Source organism: Aspergillus fischeri, genomic scaffold (genome assembly GCF_000149645.3).
Source record: "Aspergillus fischeri NRRL 181 1099437636264 genomic scaffold, whole genome shotgun sequence".
NCBI lineage: Eukaryota > Fungi > Ascomycota > Eurotiomycetes > Eurotiales > Aspergillaceae > Aspergillus > Aspergillus fischeri.
The window spans coordinates 1,478,550-1,496,586 of record NW_001509762.1 but is presented as its reverse complement, the minus strand read 5'-3'; the positions used below and the strand labels follow the sequence as shown (position 1 = coordinate 1,496,586).

At 49.9% G+C, this 18,037-nt stretch overlaps 8 protein-coding genes across 8 annotated transcripts; 5 read left to right on the top strand and 3 right to left on the bottom strand.

The window, feature by feature from the left end:
* Positions 1-289: 289 nt before the first annotated feature.
* Positions 290-3,371, top strand: NFIA_077790 (Hid1 family protein; the record flags this gene model as incomplete). The annotated part of the gene is made up of 8 exons (XM_001259735.1): positions 290-385; positions 457-1,078; positions 1,127-1,224; positions 1,284-1,526; positions 1,577-1,930; positions 1,982-2,225; positions 2,285-2,793; positions 2,859-3,371. The coding sequence occupies 8 exons, from the start codon at positions 290-292 to the stop codon at positions 3,369-3,371; spliced, it is 2,679 nt and encodes an 892-aa protein (XP_001259736.1).
* Positions 3,372-4,186: 815 nt separating this feature from the next.
* Positions 4,187-5,141, top strand: NFIA_077780 (uncharacterized protein; the record flags this gene model as incomplete). The annotated part of the gene is made up of 3 exons (XM_001259734.1): positions 4,187-4,363; positions 4,414-4,538; positions 4,589-5,141. 3 exons carry the CDS (start codon positions 4,187-4,189, stop codon positions 5,139-5,141), a joined length of 855 nt encoding a protein of 284 aa, XP_001259735.1.
* A 350-nt stretch (positions 5,142-5,491) lies between these two features.
* Positions 5,492-7,123, top strand: NFIA_077770 (H3 histone acetyltransferase RTT109; the record flags this gene model as incomplete). Its single annotated transcript, XM_001259733.1, has 1 exon — positions 5,492-7,123. The coding sequence occupies one exon, from the start codon at positions 5,492-5,494 to the stop codon at positions 7,121-7,123; it is 1,632 nt and encodes a 543-aa protein (XP_001259734.1).
* Positions 7,124-7,853: 730 nt separating this feature from the next.
* On the top strand, positions 7,854-9,576 carry NFIA_077760 (putative ceramide glucosyltransferase; the record flags this gene model as incomplete). The annotated part of the gene is made up of 2 exons (XM_001259732.1): positions 7,854-7,909; positions 8,025-9,576. 2 exons carry the CDS (start codon positions 7,854-7,856, stop codon positions 9,574-9,576), a joined length of 1,608 nt encoding a protein of 535 aa, XP_001259733.1.
* A 187-nt stretch (positions 9,577-9,763) lies between these two features.
* On the bottom strand, positions 9,764-10,516 carry NFIA_077750 (ankyrin repeat domain-containing protein; the record flags this gene model as incomplete). Its single annotated transcript, XM_001259731.1, has 2 exons — positions 9,764-10,209; positions 10,288-10,516. 2 exons carry the CDS (start codon positions 10,514-10,516, stop codon positions 9,764-9,766), a joined length of 675 nt encoding a protein of 224 aa, XP_001259732.1.
* Positions 10,517-11,298: 782 nt separating this feature from the next.
* NFIA_077740 (WW domain-containing protein) lies at positions 11,299-12,162 on the bottom strand (the record flags this gene model as incomplete). The annotated part of the gene is made up of 1 exon (XM_001259730.1): positions 11,299-12,162. One exon carries the CDS (start codon positions 12,160-12,162, stop codon positions 11,299-11,301), a length of 864 nt encoding a protein of 287 aa, XP_001259731.1.
* A 3,249-nt stretch (positions 12,163-15,411) lies between these two features.
* On the top strand, positions 15,412-15,987 carry NFIA_077730 (hydrophobin family protein; the record flags this gene model as incomplete). The annotated part of the gene is made up of 3 exons (XM_001259729.1): positions 15,412-15,745; positions 15,795-15,883; positions 15,931-15,987. The coding sequence occupies 3 exons, from the start codon at positions 15,412-15,414 to the stop codon at positions 15,985-15,987; spliced, it is 480 nt and encodes a 159-aa protein (XP_001259730.1).
* Positions 15,988-16,952: 965 nt separating this feature from the next.
* On the bottom strand, positions 16,953-17,885 carry NFIA_077720 (uncharacterized protein; the record flags this gene model as incomplete). The annotated part of the gene is made up of 1 exon (XM_001259728.1): positions 16,953-17,885. One exon carries the CDS (start codon positions 17,883-17,885, stop codon positions 16,953-16,955), a length of 933 nt encoding a protein of 310 aa, XP_001259729.1.
* Between the last annotated feature and the right edge of the window lie 152 nt (positions 17,886-18,037).

Below are 18,037 nucleotides of genomic sequence, written 5' to 3'. Positions count from 1 at the left end.
GGTCGCCGGATTGATTTAAACTCTTAATTGTGGCTCTTTGTTCAAACTCGCTCGCATCGTGGCCGAGCTCCGTCACCGTTGGTCCAAGAGGTAACTTCCCGCTGTGACGGGCCCAGCGAACCACAACACCAACATACAATCAGCTTGCCCACTTGGCACTTTCATTTAGCGATATATATCAAAAGGACCTCCGTGAAAGCGCTTGGATTCTGTATATTGATTCTTCTTCTTTTCCCTGAACACCCTATGAAGTTATAATACCATCAACCCGCGCCGGTGTCGCTTCGCTATGGGAGCCTCGGAGTCGAAGTTGGTCTTCAAGCAGGGAATCTTCCGTCTGTCAGAGGAGAAGGACATTCCTGCTGATGATCCTTACTGGTCCAGAGTTTGTCTCTCTTGTCATACGATCTCATCTGATCTCTCCTCTCCATCTACTCACTAACTGCTTCGGTGTAGTTCTGGGAGCTCCCAGAGTCGACAGAAGATGTATTCAGCTTATTCACCCCCGCAGATATACGACGGACGCGCGACCATGCATTACCTAATTTGGAGACACTATTGCTTTCAATAACCTCTCGTCTTACCTTTCTGAAGAATCATCCGTCTTTTCCAGATCCCGACCTCGCTCCCGAGAGAGATGTTCTCAATTGTATCCGTATTCTCACGCGCATCCTTCCCTTCATCTACGAGGCTGAGCACCTAGAAGAATGGGAGGAGAAATTCTTTTGGGGTCGGCGCAAGAAGAATACTAGAGGAGCTCGACCGGGAGCAGAAGTCCTATTTGACGAATCGCAGGCTGAAGGACGCCAGGAGGAGAGGTTGTCTGAGACTAATGACTATGAAGATGTGAAGCCCTTGGCCGAGGAATTGATCGACAACCTGCTAGATCTTTTATTCTATACGGACTTTACGATCCCAAAGCTCCCAACGGTTAAGGGTAAGGTATCATACTCGATATGGCAAAGTGGTGTCGGCTGCAATACTTCCATGGGCTCTAGCAAAGAGCTCGAAAGCAACCGGTGCGAGATTTTGCGACTATTGCTTACATTAACTGGAGAGGCGATGTACATGCCGCTGAGTAAGATTCTTTGTCCTCGATATGGGACGCAACGCTGACGACGCGCAGGTCTCCTACCTGTTCAGGGTGTTAAGGCCATTACCTACATTGCAACCTGCCCTGACAAACAAGTTGTCCTCACATTGCTATGCTCATTGCTAAATACTGTATGTACAGTGGTGTATGGTTCCGACTATTGCCTCATATTAACCACAGTCTCACTCAGTCTATCAAGTACAATCCTGCGTCATGGAGGGTTCCATATGACCATGTGGTCTGGAAAGATTCCAAGCAGATCTTGGTTATATACTGTCTACAATTTCTTCTTGTTCTCCTACTATATCCTATCCCAGAGGACGGTCGTGGGACACCGCCCAAGAACTATTATCGCCATTACTTTGGTCGGCTGCACCGACCGCAAGACTTTCAATTCCTTGTCGATGGCATGACCAGAATCTTGAACCAACCTGTGGGTCTGCATTCTTCAGTTGGCTGTGCTTAGTTCTGATGAAGTGGCAGATGCAAGTTACGAACTCTTACCTTCCAGGCAGCCAGAAATCTATCAAGTGGGCTCCGGAAATGCTCATCTTGTTTTGGGAGGCCCTTCAGTGCAACAAGCGATTCAGGTCATTTATCATTGACTCAAGTCGCTCCCATGACTTTGCCATTCTCTGTATCTTTTACGCTGTCGAGTACAAAACTGACGCATCCAAGCAAGGCGTTGTGAGAATGTGCATCTTTATTTTACAAACAATGAGCGTTGAACCGAATTTTGGGAAAAGCCTCAACATGAAATTTGAGGCTCAGGAGACGTTACCTCAGAACATCCGTATTCCGGGCTTCAGGGGTACCTATGGTGATTTTCTGGTGATGGTTTGTCTTTCGCCGAATTCATCATGCGAGACCGTACTAAACGTGTCTTAGTCCATCCATACCCTGCTTACCGCAAGTAAAGGCAAGCTGAACGCTGTCTATCCAGCACTTTTAGCGATCATCAACAACGTGGCTCCTTACTTGGAACATCTTTCGCCCGCCACATGCTCCAGACTTCTGCAGCTCTTCTCCTCGATGTCCGCTCCCAGTTTCCTCCTAGCTAACGAAACGAACCATGCCCTCCTAGCCTCAGTGCTTGAATCCATAAACTCGATACTTGAACACCAATTCACCAGTAAGTGTCGCTATGCCTTCACTTTCGTAGCGGCTTGGCTCGCTGACTGACTCTCGCAGAAAACCCGTTCCTAGTATATGCCATTCTAAAATACAGGAAACGTTTCGAAGCTGTCCGAGCCTTCACTCTCGAAAGTGGACAGCAAGAGATTGAACGCCAAAATGAAAGGAGAAAAGCTAAAGCTGCATTTCGCGACTCGTCCTCTAGCCCTACGCTGTCGCAGGCTGAAGAGGATCCTCATGTGTCTTCGGGTGCACGTTCGCCCTTGACTCGTATTCCTGAAGAGAATAGCCCTTTCGCTATTGGCGGTGACGAATCGGATGACCAACATGACGAGCAAGACACGCCGTCGCAGTCATCTCCCTCCGCGCAGAACTCAAGAAGGCCGTCGACATCATCAGCTATCGATGAAAGTGTCCCTCTGCAATTGCGGGGAATGTCTGAGAAGGCCAGAGGTAAGATGCCTGCTGGGCAGCCATCGTTCTCCCGGCAGAATAGCATCACCAGTCAAAGTAGTATGTCCGCCATGTTCTCCACTTCCAGTGGTTTTACGCCGACTGTTGCTTGGGTAAGTATCTACTCGATGGTGTGCCTTTATTTTTTGTCTAATCGTCCTAACAATCACGCGTTTAGTTGGAGTCATGGCTACCAGAGCTTCCTCTTCACACTATTCTCACTATCATTTCGGCCATTGCTCCTCACATTCCCGATTCGGCTTTCCAGACCACGTCAAACCCGGAAGCTCGCACTTTGATTGCGAATCTTCCCTCCTTTGCAGAAGAGCCCACAATTCAAGGGCTGTTATCAGAACCTCCACCTGTACGGGTGCATTCTTTCGAATGGTCAGCACTGTCCTTGGGATGGTATGAGTCTTTGCTTTGGGGTTTCATCTTCTCCAGTGAGATGGTAGTTGGCACCGCATCTGGAGCTACACCCGGCACTGTTGGCGTGTGGAACGGAACTGGAATCAAACTGTTCAGGGTACAGGAGGCGGCCGCGCAAGGCCCAAGTTTGCTCGCTCCGAAAGGCGCAGTCGACGCGGTTGGAAGCAACTTGGTGCAGCGCATCGGGAATTTGAGTCTCAGGCGCAGTAGTACACAGGACTCCCAGAGTGGCTCAAGACCACCATCTGTCCGAGAAGTATAGAGCATTTGGTCCCTTTGTTATTTTCTTCTCCCAAGCATCTGGCGGTGCTTGGGATATGTGATGTTATTTTCAGATGCATAGGCTTTCAAGCTCCACATTCGAATCATCTGGCGCTCAGGACTTGTAGATTGTCAGTCATACAGGCTGCTGTATAGTTATCAACCATGGTTAATCCATATCTGTTCTACGACGGTTACCCAATCAATTGGTATGGCGTGAAGGAGAACTCAAGTCCAGGGAGGGGATTTTGTCTGACATTTTATTCGGGATAAACCCCTTGTGCTTCCGCATCGTACCTGTGTTGGCTGATGAACATGGATATGGTGAGATTGTACTCCACGTGAGGCAGGGATTGGCTCTAAGCCCTGTCTCGCTCGGCATCGACACTTGGCATTGGGGGGATCTTCTCGATCATCACATCTCATTCTGAAATATAATCGCGTTCTAGTCTCGTAGAGATTGTTCCTGTCTTAGAACTTTCATCTGAGAAACTATACTTTCCTGGTGCTTGCAAAGAAAAATGACTGTACTAGCACGCTCGCTGCTTGTCACGGCATCCGCCGTCATCTTCTCATTGCCGGATATCGCGTTCGGGCTACCGACAGGCCTTCAGAACGTCCTCGATAATACCCATAGAAGTCAAGAGTACGGATATCCTACAGATTTTACCAGGGGCATTGTACCTGTGAGTTCTCAGTCACTGTGTCCATGCACTTGTTGGATAAATTGAGCTAATCGGGTACGATTTGCTTTGATATAAGATTCCAGTTCATTCTCACAAGTAAGTCGAGACGGGATTTTATCAATCTTTAAGAATGGCTCTAATTCTCTGGGCAGTGACTACTGGAGAGACGTACCTTTCTACACTGGTAAGGCAGCATTTTGATCACCTCACATTGTATGCATGGCGCTTGCCTGACCCCTTTCAAGCTCTCTCACAAGGATGCATCTCAACGGAAGCAGATGTCTGGCTGTACAACGGCACTCTCTATGTGAGTACAAAGTTATCAAGCGATGGATGTCTTCTTCTAACATCGAACAGGTCGGTCATGACACGTCTTCTCTAACAGAAGAGAGAACCCTGGAATCATTGTACATTAATCCAATCCTCGATGTTCTCAAGCGCCAGAATCCTCGATCGCGCTTTGTGACGTCCTCCACCCACAAGTAAGTTAGCTTCATTGTGTCTGGCTTACAGAGAACTGATATTTGATCAGTGGCGTCTTCGACACTTCGGTTTCCCAAACGCTTTACCTGTTCATTGATGCAAAGACCGACGGACATGAGACCTTCAAGGCTGTGATTGATGCCTTGGAACCACTGCGTGAACATGGTTATTTGACGACTCTGAAGAATAACAAGACCATCACCAATGGGCCCATTACCGTGATCGGCACGGGCAACACGCCCTATGATATGGTTGCGCCTGTCGCAAACAGAGACTACTTTTTTGATGCTCACCTCGAGTCCTTGAACGAGCCTGAGAATGCCGGCATCACAGGCCTGATCTCTCCCATCGCGTCTACAAGCTTTGCGCATGTCATCGGCACAGTTTCGGAGGGTGATTCTGAAGCGATATTGACAGAGAAGCAGCTCAGCACTCTCCGCTCGCAAATCGCGACCGCAAAGGAAAGGGGCATTGGAGCCAGATATTGGGAGACGCCCAGCTATCCCATCAGGACCCGTAATTCGGTCTGGAGAACTCTGCTGAAGGAGGGTGTTGCGCTCCTGAATGCCGATGACCTCGAGGCTGCGGCCAATTATTTCTGAACATTATGATGAGCTTTACTGTCAAGTGTCAATAACTCCAGCATGTTTGCCTGCATTTGGCGTGATTCCATTTTGCTCACCAATCATTGTTATGCCATGGATAGAGTGCGCCTTTGGAAGGCTCACTAATTGGATTTGATCATATACGGTAATAATAAACACTTTATCAATATGATTAAGAAACACCCTCTCGTTTGTAGAATTCATTCTCCCTTTACCAGCCAGAGGTCCACGAGAAATGACACGTGACGCGCCCGTGTGTTGGAACGCGTCTGACGCTGGGATTGAGCGCACACGGCTATCTCTTCTCTTAAAATACTTCAACCTAATAAGAGCTTCTGACGGCTCAAATGTCGAAAGTTGATGTCGACCTTGGAGATTCCTTGGCCAAGGTGCTCCCCACGGGGGTAAAGGTGACGATCCGCCATATCTCATCGGCCCCAAGCCCGTGTGCGGCTCTCTTCGCAGCTCCACCAGGCGAAGAACCCGAGTCGACATTCTGCGAGAATCATTTCCTCGCAGTCTCCATTAGTCCCGATGAAAACGAGGAGCCGGAAGTGATCGTCTTTGGGATCGAAGTGCTGGTCTACGGCACCGCGCATCTGACAACCATTTTCGTCTCCAAGGCCGATTCAACTGGCTACCTGCATCTGCTCAAGAATGCGCCCAAAGTCTCACTTCTCAGACTTATTTCAAATGCGTTTCTATCATTTCTTGTGCAGACCCGTCAACGGCCAGGGGTTCGGTTGATGGTGTCCCTGTTTGCCCGAGCCCAGAATCAGTACTTGTTTCCCGGGAGCATCGAGAACCCTGAAAAGCATGTCTTGGATGATCGTGGGTTGATCAAATGGTGGTGTCGTGTCATCGACCCCATTCTACGAGAATATGAGCCTGAGACAGGTTCTCATGAAAAGGCACTGCATGATCAAACTAAGGAGTCGGCGAAGAGTTCAGCAACAGCCTTCCTGATCGTTCCTGGATGCGACAAGTTCGAGACTCGGGGCTTCTTCCCAATCACAGCGAGGTCTGATGACAAGGATCGGCCGAGATGGTTAAATAGCTACCCTCTCCATCAGCTCTGTGATAATCCCAACGCTCCGCCACGGTGTCTCGTTCCTCGCTTCCCAGATGACCCGAAGACACGCTTTCTGATCGACTTGGACGATGAATTGCCAGAGTCGACGGGAGCTGCAGGCTCCAAGGAGAATTCTGGTCATTGGCGAAGCGTGAAGTCTCTTGCGCAGTTTTGGGAGATGATGTCCTTTCGACAGGAATGTTCGGCCGGCCGATTAGTTGGGTTCTTGTGGCTTGTCATTAATCCGCCAGGTCTTGTCAATTCAGTTCAGATGACGAGCTCTCGTGTTGCTTCGCGGGATGTCGAGAATGTTGTTTCTGAATCTGCAAAGACAACCCACGATGCGACCAAACAAAAGGATGAAGTAGCGTCTGTGTCTGCTCCATCGCACCCTCCCACAAGTGGTCTCCAGACATCATCAATCACCCAACCCAGTGTCTCGTCTTCCGACACCCATGCCACCGTACAGCAAGCTACGGGACCCAGTGCGTTCTTTTGGCCAGACACAGGCCGAGGACACGCAGTCTTGAGTGAGGAAGACTATAAGGCGGCAATCAACTTTCTCATCGATCAAGATTTTGACACCAAGCATAAAGCTATCACCAGCACCAAGGCATGGGCCGAGAAAGTCGCCTCGCTCGCTGATCAACTTTGGGTTGGTCAACGGGTCGAGGGGAGAAATGCTGCGACGGAGCCTGGTCAGAAACATATGGACGCTACAACTGTCATTAACACAGCCTTTGTTCGGAAGCGCAAAACGGCTGATGAAGAGAGCGACAAGCCAGGCGAGGTACGAGGTGCGCCAGGGGACTCTGAAGAAGTCAACCTAACTCCCGTCCAGTCGAATCAGGCACCCAGCGTGAATGTGCTCAATGCCAACCTGGTTCGAAAGAAGAAGAAGACATAGGTTCGCATCACTGCGCTCTGCATGGAATGGCGATCTCGGAGTTCGGTGTATCTTTTTTTTTTTTCGAGCTGGGGTGACAGCTACATGGTTCAGGAGGGTATTGGTTGCTTTGGTGTCATTAGAGCAGCATATGGATTCATACTTGGCAGGACTTGCTTATTTCTAAAGGTGTTAAATCTCCATCTGTATCGATTTTGAGTCTACAGTTCAATTGCAAACGATTAAAGGTAAAATTAATGGAAACAACCCGCCTATTCTTTTCTAATAGACCTGTGAAGTAATCATTGAGCTAGTGTATGTGAATACGCAACTAGATGATAGTTGCTTGTGTCTGTTCTAAGACAATGTGATTATTTCGCTGCCTGAATTGGGGCTGTGAGCTGGCGCGTTTGTCTTCTCCGCTGTCCAGTCATGGTCCACAAGATGAACTGTTGCATCCAAGTGGAATACCAACTCAATTAGTCCAAATTAGTGACACGACTATGCAAGCATGTATCTCTCATGGGGCCATGACAATATAATTCTATAGCTTGGCGGTACTGTTGTCAATCAGACGATGAGCACGATCGATGGCATCCTAGTGCTTCCGGCGATTACTTTCACTTGTCGAATTTCTCCACCGCCCGTCTCCAGTAGAATGTCCTCTTTGAACGTCTGTGTCCCCTCTCGGTTGTTTCTTTGTCGTCGTCTTTGCCCATGCTAGACCTTCAATCGCATTTGAGCCGCTTGAATGTCGGATCGGCCGTCGGACATGGCGAACTCGCGTGGTCGACTGCAGTGGGTTGGGTGTGTTTGATCTGGTATACGACCGTGTTCGCCGTCTGTCTGCTGGGATACTTTCAAATGTATTTGTTTCTCAATTGCCTCCTGCGACCTAGACTAATGTGTGGTACGTGGACAGATGGATGCACTTCTCGCGCAGACCTCGGAAATCCCATGCAGCCTCGTCCTCCGACGCCCCTCACGTCACCGTGATTCGGCCCGTCAAAGGCCTTGAGCCGTATCTCTACGACTGCCTGGCTGCGACTTTCTATCAAGACTATCCCCATGACAAACTGACCGTCTACTTCTGCGTTTCGTCTCGAGCAGATCCCGCTTATCCAACGCTGCAGAAACTTCTGTCAGATTTTTCGCACGCCGACGCGCACATCTACATCGAAGAAGAGGATCCGTTACTCCAGCCTAACAATGCAGCCAACTACAATCTGGGACCGAATCCGAAGATTCGCAACATGAGCCGTGCCTACCGAGAGGCCAAGGGGGATATTGTATGGATCCTGGACTGCAACGTGTGGGTGGGACGAGGGGTTTGTGGGCGGATGGTGGACAGGCTATGCGGGCTTGGGGACACCCCGGGCAGGAAGTACAAGTTCGTACACCACTTGCCCATTGCGGTGGATGTGACAGGGACTAGTGGGTTGAGGGAGGAGCGGCAGGCCCTTCTTCAAGCGTGTGCCCAAGGCGATTCTGCTTCCGAGAGGCGCGACGCTTTTGCCATGATTGAGCAACAGCACCGAGAAGTTGGCTGGTTTGCGACTGGGGGCGGTCGATTAGAGGAGTTGTTTCTGGCGTCCTCGCATGCGAAGATGTATACTGCCATTAACACCGTTCTCATTGCGCCGTGCATTGTTGGGAAATCCAACATGTTTCGCCGGTCTCATTTGGACTATTTGACGCAACCATCCCCGACGGAACCGCAGCCACGCCGTCCCGGTATTGATTATTTCTCTGACAATATCTGCGAGGATCACCTGATTGGTGATCTGCTTTGGAAAAAGCAGGTACGTGAAGAGAAGGAATTGGGCGAAAGCTGGGGCAAACACGGCATGGTCTTTGGCGACCTTGCCATCCAGCCTGTGGCGAGCATGAGTGTCCGGGGCTATATGGCACGGCGAGTTCGGTGGCTGCGCGTACGCAAGTTCACCGTCCTTCTTGCGACTCTGGTTGAGCCAGGCACGGAATCAATCCTATGTTCTCTGTACGGAGCATGGGGTGTTACCACATCTCTTGCTCAATACCTGCAGCGCAAAGGATTGGGGTTCGCAGGCCACCTAACCTCATGGACTGCGTTCTTCACAGTCTTCTTTCTGAGCATCGCTGCCTGGATATTGGTCGACTGGACATTGTACATCAAGTTACATTCCGCGAAGGCCGTCGAGCTGAACGACGACACGCCCTGCTTTGCACAGCCTCCCGCACGCCGAAGGACGAGGCGGGCGTTTTCCCACTGGTTTGCGGCATGGCTGGGCCGAGAGGTGCTCGCTCTGCCCATCTGGATTTGGGCCTTCTACGGGGGAGTCACTGTTCAATGGCGTGACCGACGATTCCGGGTTAGACTTGATATGAAGGTTCGGGAAATCAGGGATGGGAAGGGCGTCCAGATGGAAGGTTCCTACTCCAGTCCAGCCTCGCGCTTATCCTCCAGTGGGCAAGGCAAGGCTCGACGCGACTAACAGTACATATCATGTTTTACATATCAGTATAGATAGACCAGCGACGCTGAACATACGAACTAGATCTAGATACAGGGAAATAAACCTATCATCGTCAAGGGTGTCAACTCAGAACTTTTGTCTAGTGGTATTCGTAACAAAAGAAATATTTACTCTGGAAGCAACAAACGGGGCAGGATAGTCGTGATCATTTCTTCTCATCCACATCCATCGTCTCCCCAGACCCTGACCCTGACGCCGACCCCTCATCACCAACACCAGCGCTAACACTGAGCCCTCCCTCCAAGTCACCAGCCTTATCCGAGCTCAACAACCACTCCACAACCTGCCGACCCTTGGACATCTCCCCGGCACCTTCCTCCTCGGCAGGCACCTCCTTACCCTCCTCCTCAGTCGACCAAGCCGTCCTCTCCGCCAGGAAAATCGCATCCAGCCCCGCATCATTCTTAACACCGATATCCGCACCCGCCTCCACAAGCGCCTTCACACAATCCAGATGCGTGTTCAGCGCAGCCCAGTGCAGAGGCGTATTCCCCGAGTGATTCCGATGGTTAACCACAGCCGCGATCTGCTCCGCCGAGAGCGGCGCCGTAGATTGCGCGGTTAGACTTGCCAGGAGATAGTTGAGGATTTCTGCATGCATCTGTTAGCCGGGCCATTCATACAACCCAGTAGTCGTGTCAAGTCGAGTTGAGTCAAGCGTCAACGTACCGGCATTGCCATTCGCAGCGGGGAAATGAAGCAGACAGGACCCCGTGCCACCCTCGGCCTCGGGCTCGGCGTCAATGGCGGAGGCGATGATCCAGGCCTCGGGGCAGTTGTGCTCTTTGCTTTGGGTGGCGAGGTCGGCCTTGAGGGCTTCCAGGTCGCCTGCGCGAGCGTCGTAGATGAGGTCGTCGATTGCCTCGAAGGAAAGCTTGACTGGTGTGGATGTCGACATTTTGCACTGTGCTTCCTTGGTTTGGAGTAACTGAAACTCCTAAGAACTAAATGCTTCTGATGTTGCTATGCTCTATCGGACTTCAGATGCAGCCCAATGCAGTGATTTGGTATCTATGACTTGGTTAGTCATTGTAATAAAAAATTTCCTCCTGTCGCATCTGAAGCGATTCTACCGATGGCAGCCGGATGAGAATTTTTTCAACCACGCAAGCACAAACAAAAGGAGCTTTAAAATCAAATTTGAGGGTTAGAGATAGGCAACATGAGATATCGATTGATAGACATCATGTTTCTCCATCAACAGGTCCAATCTGTAGCACAGTCGTGCCCCTCCATCATGCTTGATATATATCGATAAGGCGCATCGCAAAGTTCATGTCCCAGAACGGCTACCACAAACAGACATAATGTAAATTACTAACCTTAGGATCAAAAGACTTTTATCTCAAAGGGTTATATACCTCGCGTTTGCTCAATATCCCGTCTGTATACTCGTTGATTGTTGCAAAAAGAAACTTCAATATATTGGCACGTGACCAATTGTGGGGAATCTTGGATGGCTCTACCTTATGGTGACTACGGTGCAAGAGTACGAATTTTCTGGGCATGAGAAAATGAAGACCATTGTAGAAGAGGAAAAAGCGCTGCTTCTATGCTATGCAATCCCATATAGTACATCTGTCAAAACGCCTCCAACCCATGCACAGAATCAAAAGGTATCTCAAGGTATCTCAAAAGTCTAGCAACAGTAGTACGAAAGCAACAATACCATTCCTCGCATCAATCGCGTAGCCATGCCCTCCGCTTCTCCTCTTTCTTCTCTCTTCTCTTCTCCTTGAACATCTTCAATTCCTTCTTGGTGAGTTTCCTAGCACTGCGCTCCGCCCGGAGACTCCGCCCGTCATGGGCATTGGCAGCCGCATCCACATCAAAGAACGCATTCATCTGCCGTCGCGATTTACTCTCATCGTTGTAGTTCTCCGGAGTCAGGGTTGCAGGCTGCCACCGGCCGGTGAACCTGTTGAATGTACCAACAGCCTCGTAGGAGCCACTGGGATCCGCCGCAGCACCTCCGAGAGTGGGCTCCTCATACTGCTGCGCGTAGGGCGCCGTGGGATCGTAATCACCATGGATCGCCGGGTTGTAACCGCCTACGACGGGGGATTTCTCCTTTACACCTTCCGCAGCGTCGCTGAGAGGCACCGGTGCTAATGCTGGTGCATCCGGCACCCGTGGGTTCTCCCATTGTGAAACGCCCGTGAAGCGGTTGTAGAAGTAGTACGCTTGAGCGGTTGCATCCCAGACGGGCTCCCAGCCATCATCCTCATCGGGAGGGGCCTCGTTGGGCAGCGGTGGTGGGAGTGGCTCGTCTGGTAATGGTGGCGCAGAAGCGTCCTCCTCTTTGGCATTCTCTTTATCATCATGGGGGCGTGTTGTGTTTTCTTCGGCATCTTGTGTCTTGCTTGGTGATGTGTCATTTCCATCGTCCTTGTTCTGTGTTGATTGTTCTTCCTCATGTGTATCCCGTTCGCGAGTCTTCGATTCTTCCTGGTTGTCCACGGGCAGCTCGGATAAGCTGTCCGTGGCGCCTGTCTCTGTGCTGGGGGAACGGTCAAGAGGACTAGACGGAGGGTTCGCGGACATTTTGGAGTCAGTACTGCTTATAGAGCTGAAGAGTACGTCCAGATGCTTGTCAACAGAGATGCGGAGAGGCGTAGCAGAATTACTTGCGCATTACAGAGATTCCGCTGCGGACGATCAACTCCGACAATCATCATCGTTCGCTAGCCATATAGGGACTAGTGCATCTATCTTCTTCTACGAGCACTGAGGCATCAAGGCATCAAGGCAGGATATCTAGTAGGTACACTTATGTTGGAATCAATGGTCAACTCTCTCACCGGTCGAAATGCATATACGAATGCTATTCTCCTTTCACTGTCCCTTGTCGTCTAAGGTACTATAATTAGTCTTTCCGCTGATGTGCTCGCCGCGGGAATAGAGAATAGAGGCTACTTCGAACTCGCGTTGGAAGTCTGCTAACCTGAATCAAGACCAACGCGTCAAAGATGCATGCGAGAACTTTTTATCAGACCGCTGGAAAGCTCCAGAAAGGCTTGATTGCTTGGTGGAATAGTCTCGAGCAAGAACCGGTAGTCAGAACGTGCGCATGGCCCAGCAATGGAAGAATAGCTTCGGCATGTCTAGGTTGGTGTCGAGGGCTTGATCTAAGCTGATCTTTAGCAACCTCGATAGTTGAGGGATAGAACCATTTCCGTGCTGACGGCCTATGGTCGCGATAATGGGCTGGACAGTGACGGCAACAACCAGGGAGATCGCAGATGACTCGTTATGTTTGTTTGTGTCATCACAGCTGGGCAGTCAGCAATTTGAAACGCAACCTCAGCATTCCATTGAGGGTAAATCACATTAGCAATGTCTAGATTTGAGTCAGACATTTAGATTAAGCCCCGTTCTCGGTATCATTCGGTCCTGCCTCGGTCAAGGGATAATCAACGAGATTAGAGTAGGAGGCAGGAATGTGGCCGCTTAGATAGCCACGACTGTAGATACTTGGATAGGTCAGTGCATCATACTAAGAGTTTATTACATAGATAATAAATCCTGAGGTGGATGAGACCTTAGTGATGCCGAGTGGTTGTTTGCGCTGGGCTATGACGAGGTGATAGTGGAAGGGAGCGAGTTGATCCTATAGTCAAAATGAAAGATTTTTCTGCCATAATAACATTCTGTGGTGAGATTTATGAAACAATGACTTGTAGTATATTTTTGGACGGATCTAGTAGAGGACTAAGTAGTAATAGATTGAGTAGCCTTTAAGACAGACTTTAATATACTGCACGGCTTTTCACTTCTCGGCCCTGTATAGACCAACAAGGCGCACAATATCATTAAGGAACCACATATCGTAGCTCATATAGTACCGTTGCATTTGTTGTAGCATCTACATTTGTATTTATAGTGCTGAATAACAGGAGGATAACTGAAAGTTTGTACGTGTGGTGGGATGTTTCGTTGGTGGAGGTGGTCTAGATGTGGCACGTAGAAATATATATCTTAACCTACACAGACACTGTCCCAACACCCACCATTCATTTCGGCAGAAGGTAGCATCAAGAATAACAATGGAGTCACTAAACCTGGTCACTATCGAATGCCCAGGAGCATGGTCTTGAACGAATAACTGCATGTGCGAAGGACCCATCTACTCCATATCGAAGTACTGTGTATACTGCAACTGGCACACCGGAACGAGACATTGTATAGAGAAAAGCAGCAGAGGCGAAACGGTACGACAATGACCAAACATAGTCTTCGCTCGAGATAATCATAATCGGAGAGAGCACTGTTCTGTAGACCTCTTCGACGACTGGAAACTGGAGTACGGCTTACGGCTACACCGTCGAGATGCCTGCTCTACATGACTACAACTCATGATCAGGCCATGCGACCAGCTCACATCCATCCAGCACGAGGAGGCTCCTTATTATTTATTTTGAAAGATCCTCAATCGAGTAATGTGGAGCGCAGGGAGTGTTTCCCCGACAGCAACATGTGAGCTAGAGTGAAAGCGGAAAGAGGACCAAAGTCGATTTCATCACGACTCAGCGACGAGTCTGCGAACGGAGCGAGTTACATTCGGGAAGACAGGATTGCCTACTAGCAGAGCCATCTGGAAAAAGCACGCATCTACGTGCTCAATAGTTCCGATGGACAGCCCCTTGCCTCGCTTGTTGCTAGGAACAAAGCAAAGGAGGAACCCAGCTTTCCCTTACCCACACAAGCCTGGCTAAAGCTCCCACCAAAGGAAACACAAGAGAAACCGGGTCGAGCACACTCGGAAAATTTAATATTGTTTATGACGAGATAGAATGAGACTGGACTGCTGGAGCCATGGGACAGGGTCAGCTACGTCGTAACCCTTGCGATGACTATACACTATCGACCAGTTGAACGAGATGGAAAGTCCCTTGCAGATCAACAACAAGACTTTGCAGACCCTGCAAGCTTCTGCAACCTTGGATTAAATCAGCAGCACGCACGTTGAAACCATTGGCACCTGCATACCGAACGAGAGGCCCTTGAATACTCCGATTCCTAGTCGCTTAAGGCTTAGCCCTTCCCGTGCTATGCCAGCAGGTGCTCACTCTGTATCAAGTGAGAGTGGAGTCATACGGGATGCGCCACTGATGGAATGGCTGAAGCGTAGGAATTGGCCATAATCGTGTGATATGGAGACTCAAGAAGAAAGTTGCTTTGAATGCGGTAAGCCTGCGATAGCTCCGCGGCAGGTAATGCAACCCAATGACCAAGCGGGCACAGGTGAGTTTACCGCTTGCATGTGTGATCGACGTAGTAGAACCAAGGGAATGAGACAGAAGACGCGGACTATGCGGTCTCAGTCGATGCACGGCCGGTCCCCTGAACGAGGCGTGGCTCACGAGAGCCTGGTATGCTGGAAGCTGACTTGTTGGTTCAGATCAATCGAATGTTTTGCAGATCCATACCAACCGCTGGGGCAGAGAGCTCCAATCCAGGGCTGCGAGATTGCGATAACGCGGTTCTGACTCTTGAGGGACAAATCACGATGGATTCCTTGCATACCACATTCCACTCAGGGACTCAAGCTGGATAGCTACCATGACAGAGAGCTCAATCAAGGGCGGATAGAACTAGCATCAACAGAGAGCTCGCTGCCTCCACCTGAGTCTATATAAGGATGTCTTCACTTCACCTGTGGGCATTCTCTTTCCTCTCCATCAACCATCACTCTCGTTGACAAGCTTTTCCTTCGAAGTACAATCTTCTCACATTTTTTCAAACCCAAATTCACTCCGAGTCTTCACTCCCTTTTCAAACCCCACCGTCACAATGAAGTTCTCTTTGAGCGCTGCTGTCCTCGCTTTCGCCGTCTCCGTGGCCGCCCTTCCCCAGCACGATGTTAACGCTGCTGGCAATGGTGTTGGCAACAAGGGCAACGCCAACGTCCGCTTCCCCGTTCCTGACGACATAACCGTGAAGCAGGCTACCGAGAAGTGTGGTGACCAGGCTCAGCTCTCTTGCTGCAACAAGGCCACCTACGCCGGTGATGTCACCGACATCGACGAGGGTATCCTCGCTGGTACCCTCAAGAACCTGATCGGTGGTGGATCTGGCTCCGAGGGTCTCGGTCTCTTCAACCAGTGCTCCAAGCTGGACCTCCAGAGTACGTCAAGTTTCTTTAAAGACTGGTCGTCCATACTGACATATTCCAGTCCCCATCATTGCTATTGCCGTCCAGGATCTGGTCAACCAGAAGTGCAAGCAGAACATTGCCTGCTGCCAGAACTCTCCTTCCGATGCCGTAAGTCTTCTTCTACAAATGTCTAGTTCTCTACTAACGTCCACCAGAGCGGTTCCCTCATTGGCCTGGGTCTTCCTTGCATTGCCCTCGGTTCTATCCTGTAAGCTACTCGTCGCTTCTGCTGTTGGCGCTGTCAGCCAGCGTTTGGAGATTCGGTATGGCGGCTCGCGGTAGGGAGCAGGGTCCCGGGAATCTTCTGTTTGATAGATAGGGTACCTGTTGCTGAATTGTGTATCATTAATTGTGCTGTGGCACTCGGAGAAAGAAGATTGCACTGTTTTCCTCAATACTTTCTGCCTGTGGGCAACCAGCATTTATCGATGCTGGCTTTGTCATACATAATTTAATGCATAGAATTGCCTCTAACTTTCTTTCCTGACAAATTTGTTTCCTTATGGCAAGCATTGTAGTTTGTGCCATGGTCATCTCCTATGTACGCGTGCATCTCCAGCATTCCTCTCACACTGCAAGCGCGCCATAGCCTTTACCAGCCATTCCACGCGATCTTCTGTCCTATATACGACGCGTTGTATTTGGAATCCACTTGATCACTCCATGTGATTCACTTGATCACTGGAGACTTGTAGTCGCGCGTTTCATCGGTATCCACTCTGTGGCTATTTCGAAGCTCCTTGTGCCTACTGGTATAGTTTATCCAAATATTGCCGAATGCACTTGAAACCACTGATTCAAAAGGGTGTGAAGACAGATATTCATTCCTAGCTAGCAGAAATGGTAGTTCAACAGCATGTTCAACATATCCTGTCCATCACATTGCGAATTACTTCGATGGACGTTGCACCTAACACTGGAACGAATAGCAAAATGCTCTGATTGACATCAAGATTATCGCATTGAATAAAACCTCCTTCTTTGCCAGCAAGTATACAGGATTAAGTTATCGAAAGTATGTATATCAATCACCCAGAAAAGAAAAGACACGGAAACAGGAAACAAAAGGAACAAGAAGAACAAGAATCAAATATCCACAGACAAGATAACAGACCCCCAAACCAGGCCGACGACCGCAAAAACAGCCCGAAAGAACAAAACAAGGCTCCAAACGCCGTTACTCGCAAAAAAGAGGCCGAGGCCCTTTGGGATTCATGCTGCTGTCATTGCCAATGCCACCGTCATCGACGCTCCATCTCCTGGGTCCCAGTCGGATGCTGGGAAGCATCGCTGCTCCCATCCGTCTCTCTTTCTTGACGATGGGGGCCGGCTTCTCGAACTCTACGGTGGCTGTTACCGAGGAGCTGAACGAAGTCGAAGACCGGCAGGATAAAGCTGTTGCGGGCCGTGGCCGGTGGGGTGATTTGGGTGGTAAGGGCCACTTTAGGCTGTTGATTCGGAGGGTGCTGATGTTGTTGCTTGTGGTTGACTGCAGGAGGTTGATGATGTCGACCAGAGATTTTCTGGAGCTCTGGCGCCAGGTTGAGTTGCGTTTGGCGTCTTGAGACGATTTCTCCGTAGCGTCGTCTTCGAATGATGGTGTGTTGCCCTCGTCGTCGTCGTCGCTTTCTTCGGGGATGTTCTCTATCATGCGGCTTTTGACCTCGGGGAGCTTTGCAGCTTTCGGGGGGAGGGCGGGAATCAGTGGTTCTTTTTGATTTTGATTGTGACAGTCTTGCGTTGCTGTCGGTGTATCGCTGAGATCCATGTGGATGATTCTGACGTTGGAGTCTTTGGCAGAGTCTGTGTCTGGGTCTGCGTCTTTATGCTCGACGGATGAGACATGAGGTCTCTGTTTCTCGTTCTCGTTCTCCTGGAGCCCGTCATGGTCATTAACGGGCTCTTCAGGGCAAATGGTCGTCTGCGAATCGACTGCTTCAACGATCCGAACCGACATCCTCGCCGAGGACTTGCAGGGAACGGTTCTTGAAGCTGCTGAAGAGGCTTGAGACGCTTCGCTCTCTGGCTGCGCGTCATTTTGCTCTTGAGCGGGGAATTTCAGCGGTTTGCGTCGCTGGATACAGGGGAAGATTGACGATATTAAGTCCATGCTTGCGATGGGTGCTAGTTCATGGATTCCCAGTACACTCTTTGAAAGTAAACTCCGAGACTTGGAACTAACGCTCAGATCCAGTTTAGTACAGCTACGTCCACCGACATATATAGATGCATCTCGTCGTCTCACACTGGTGATTACTATGT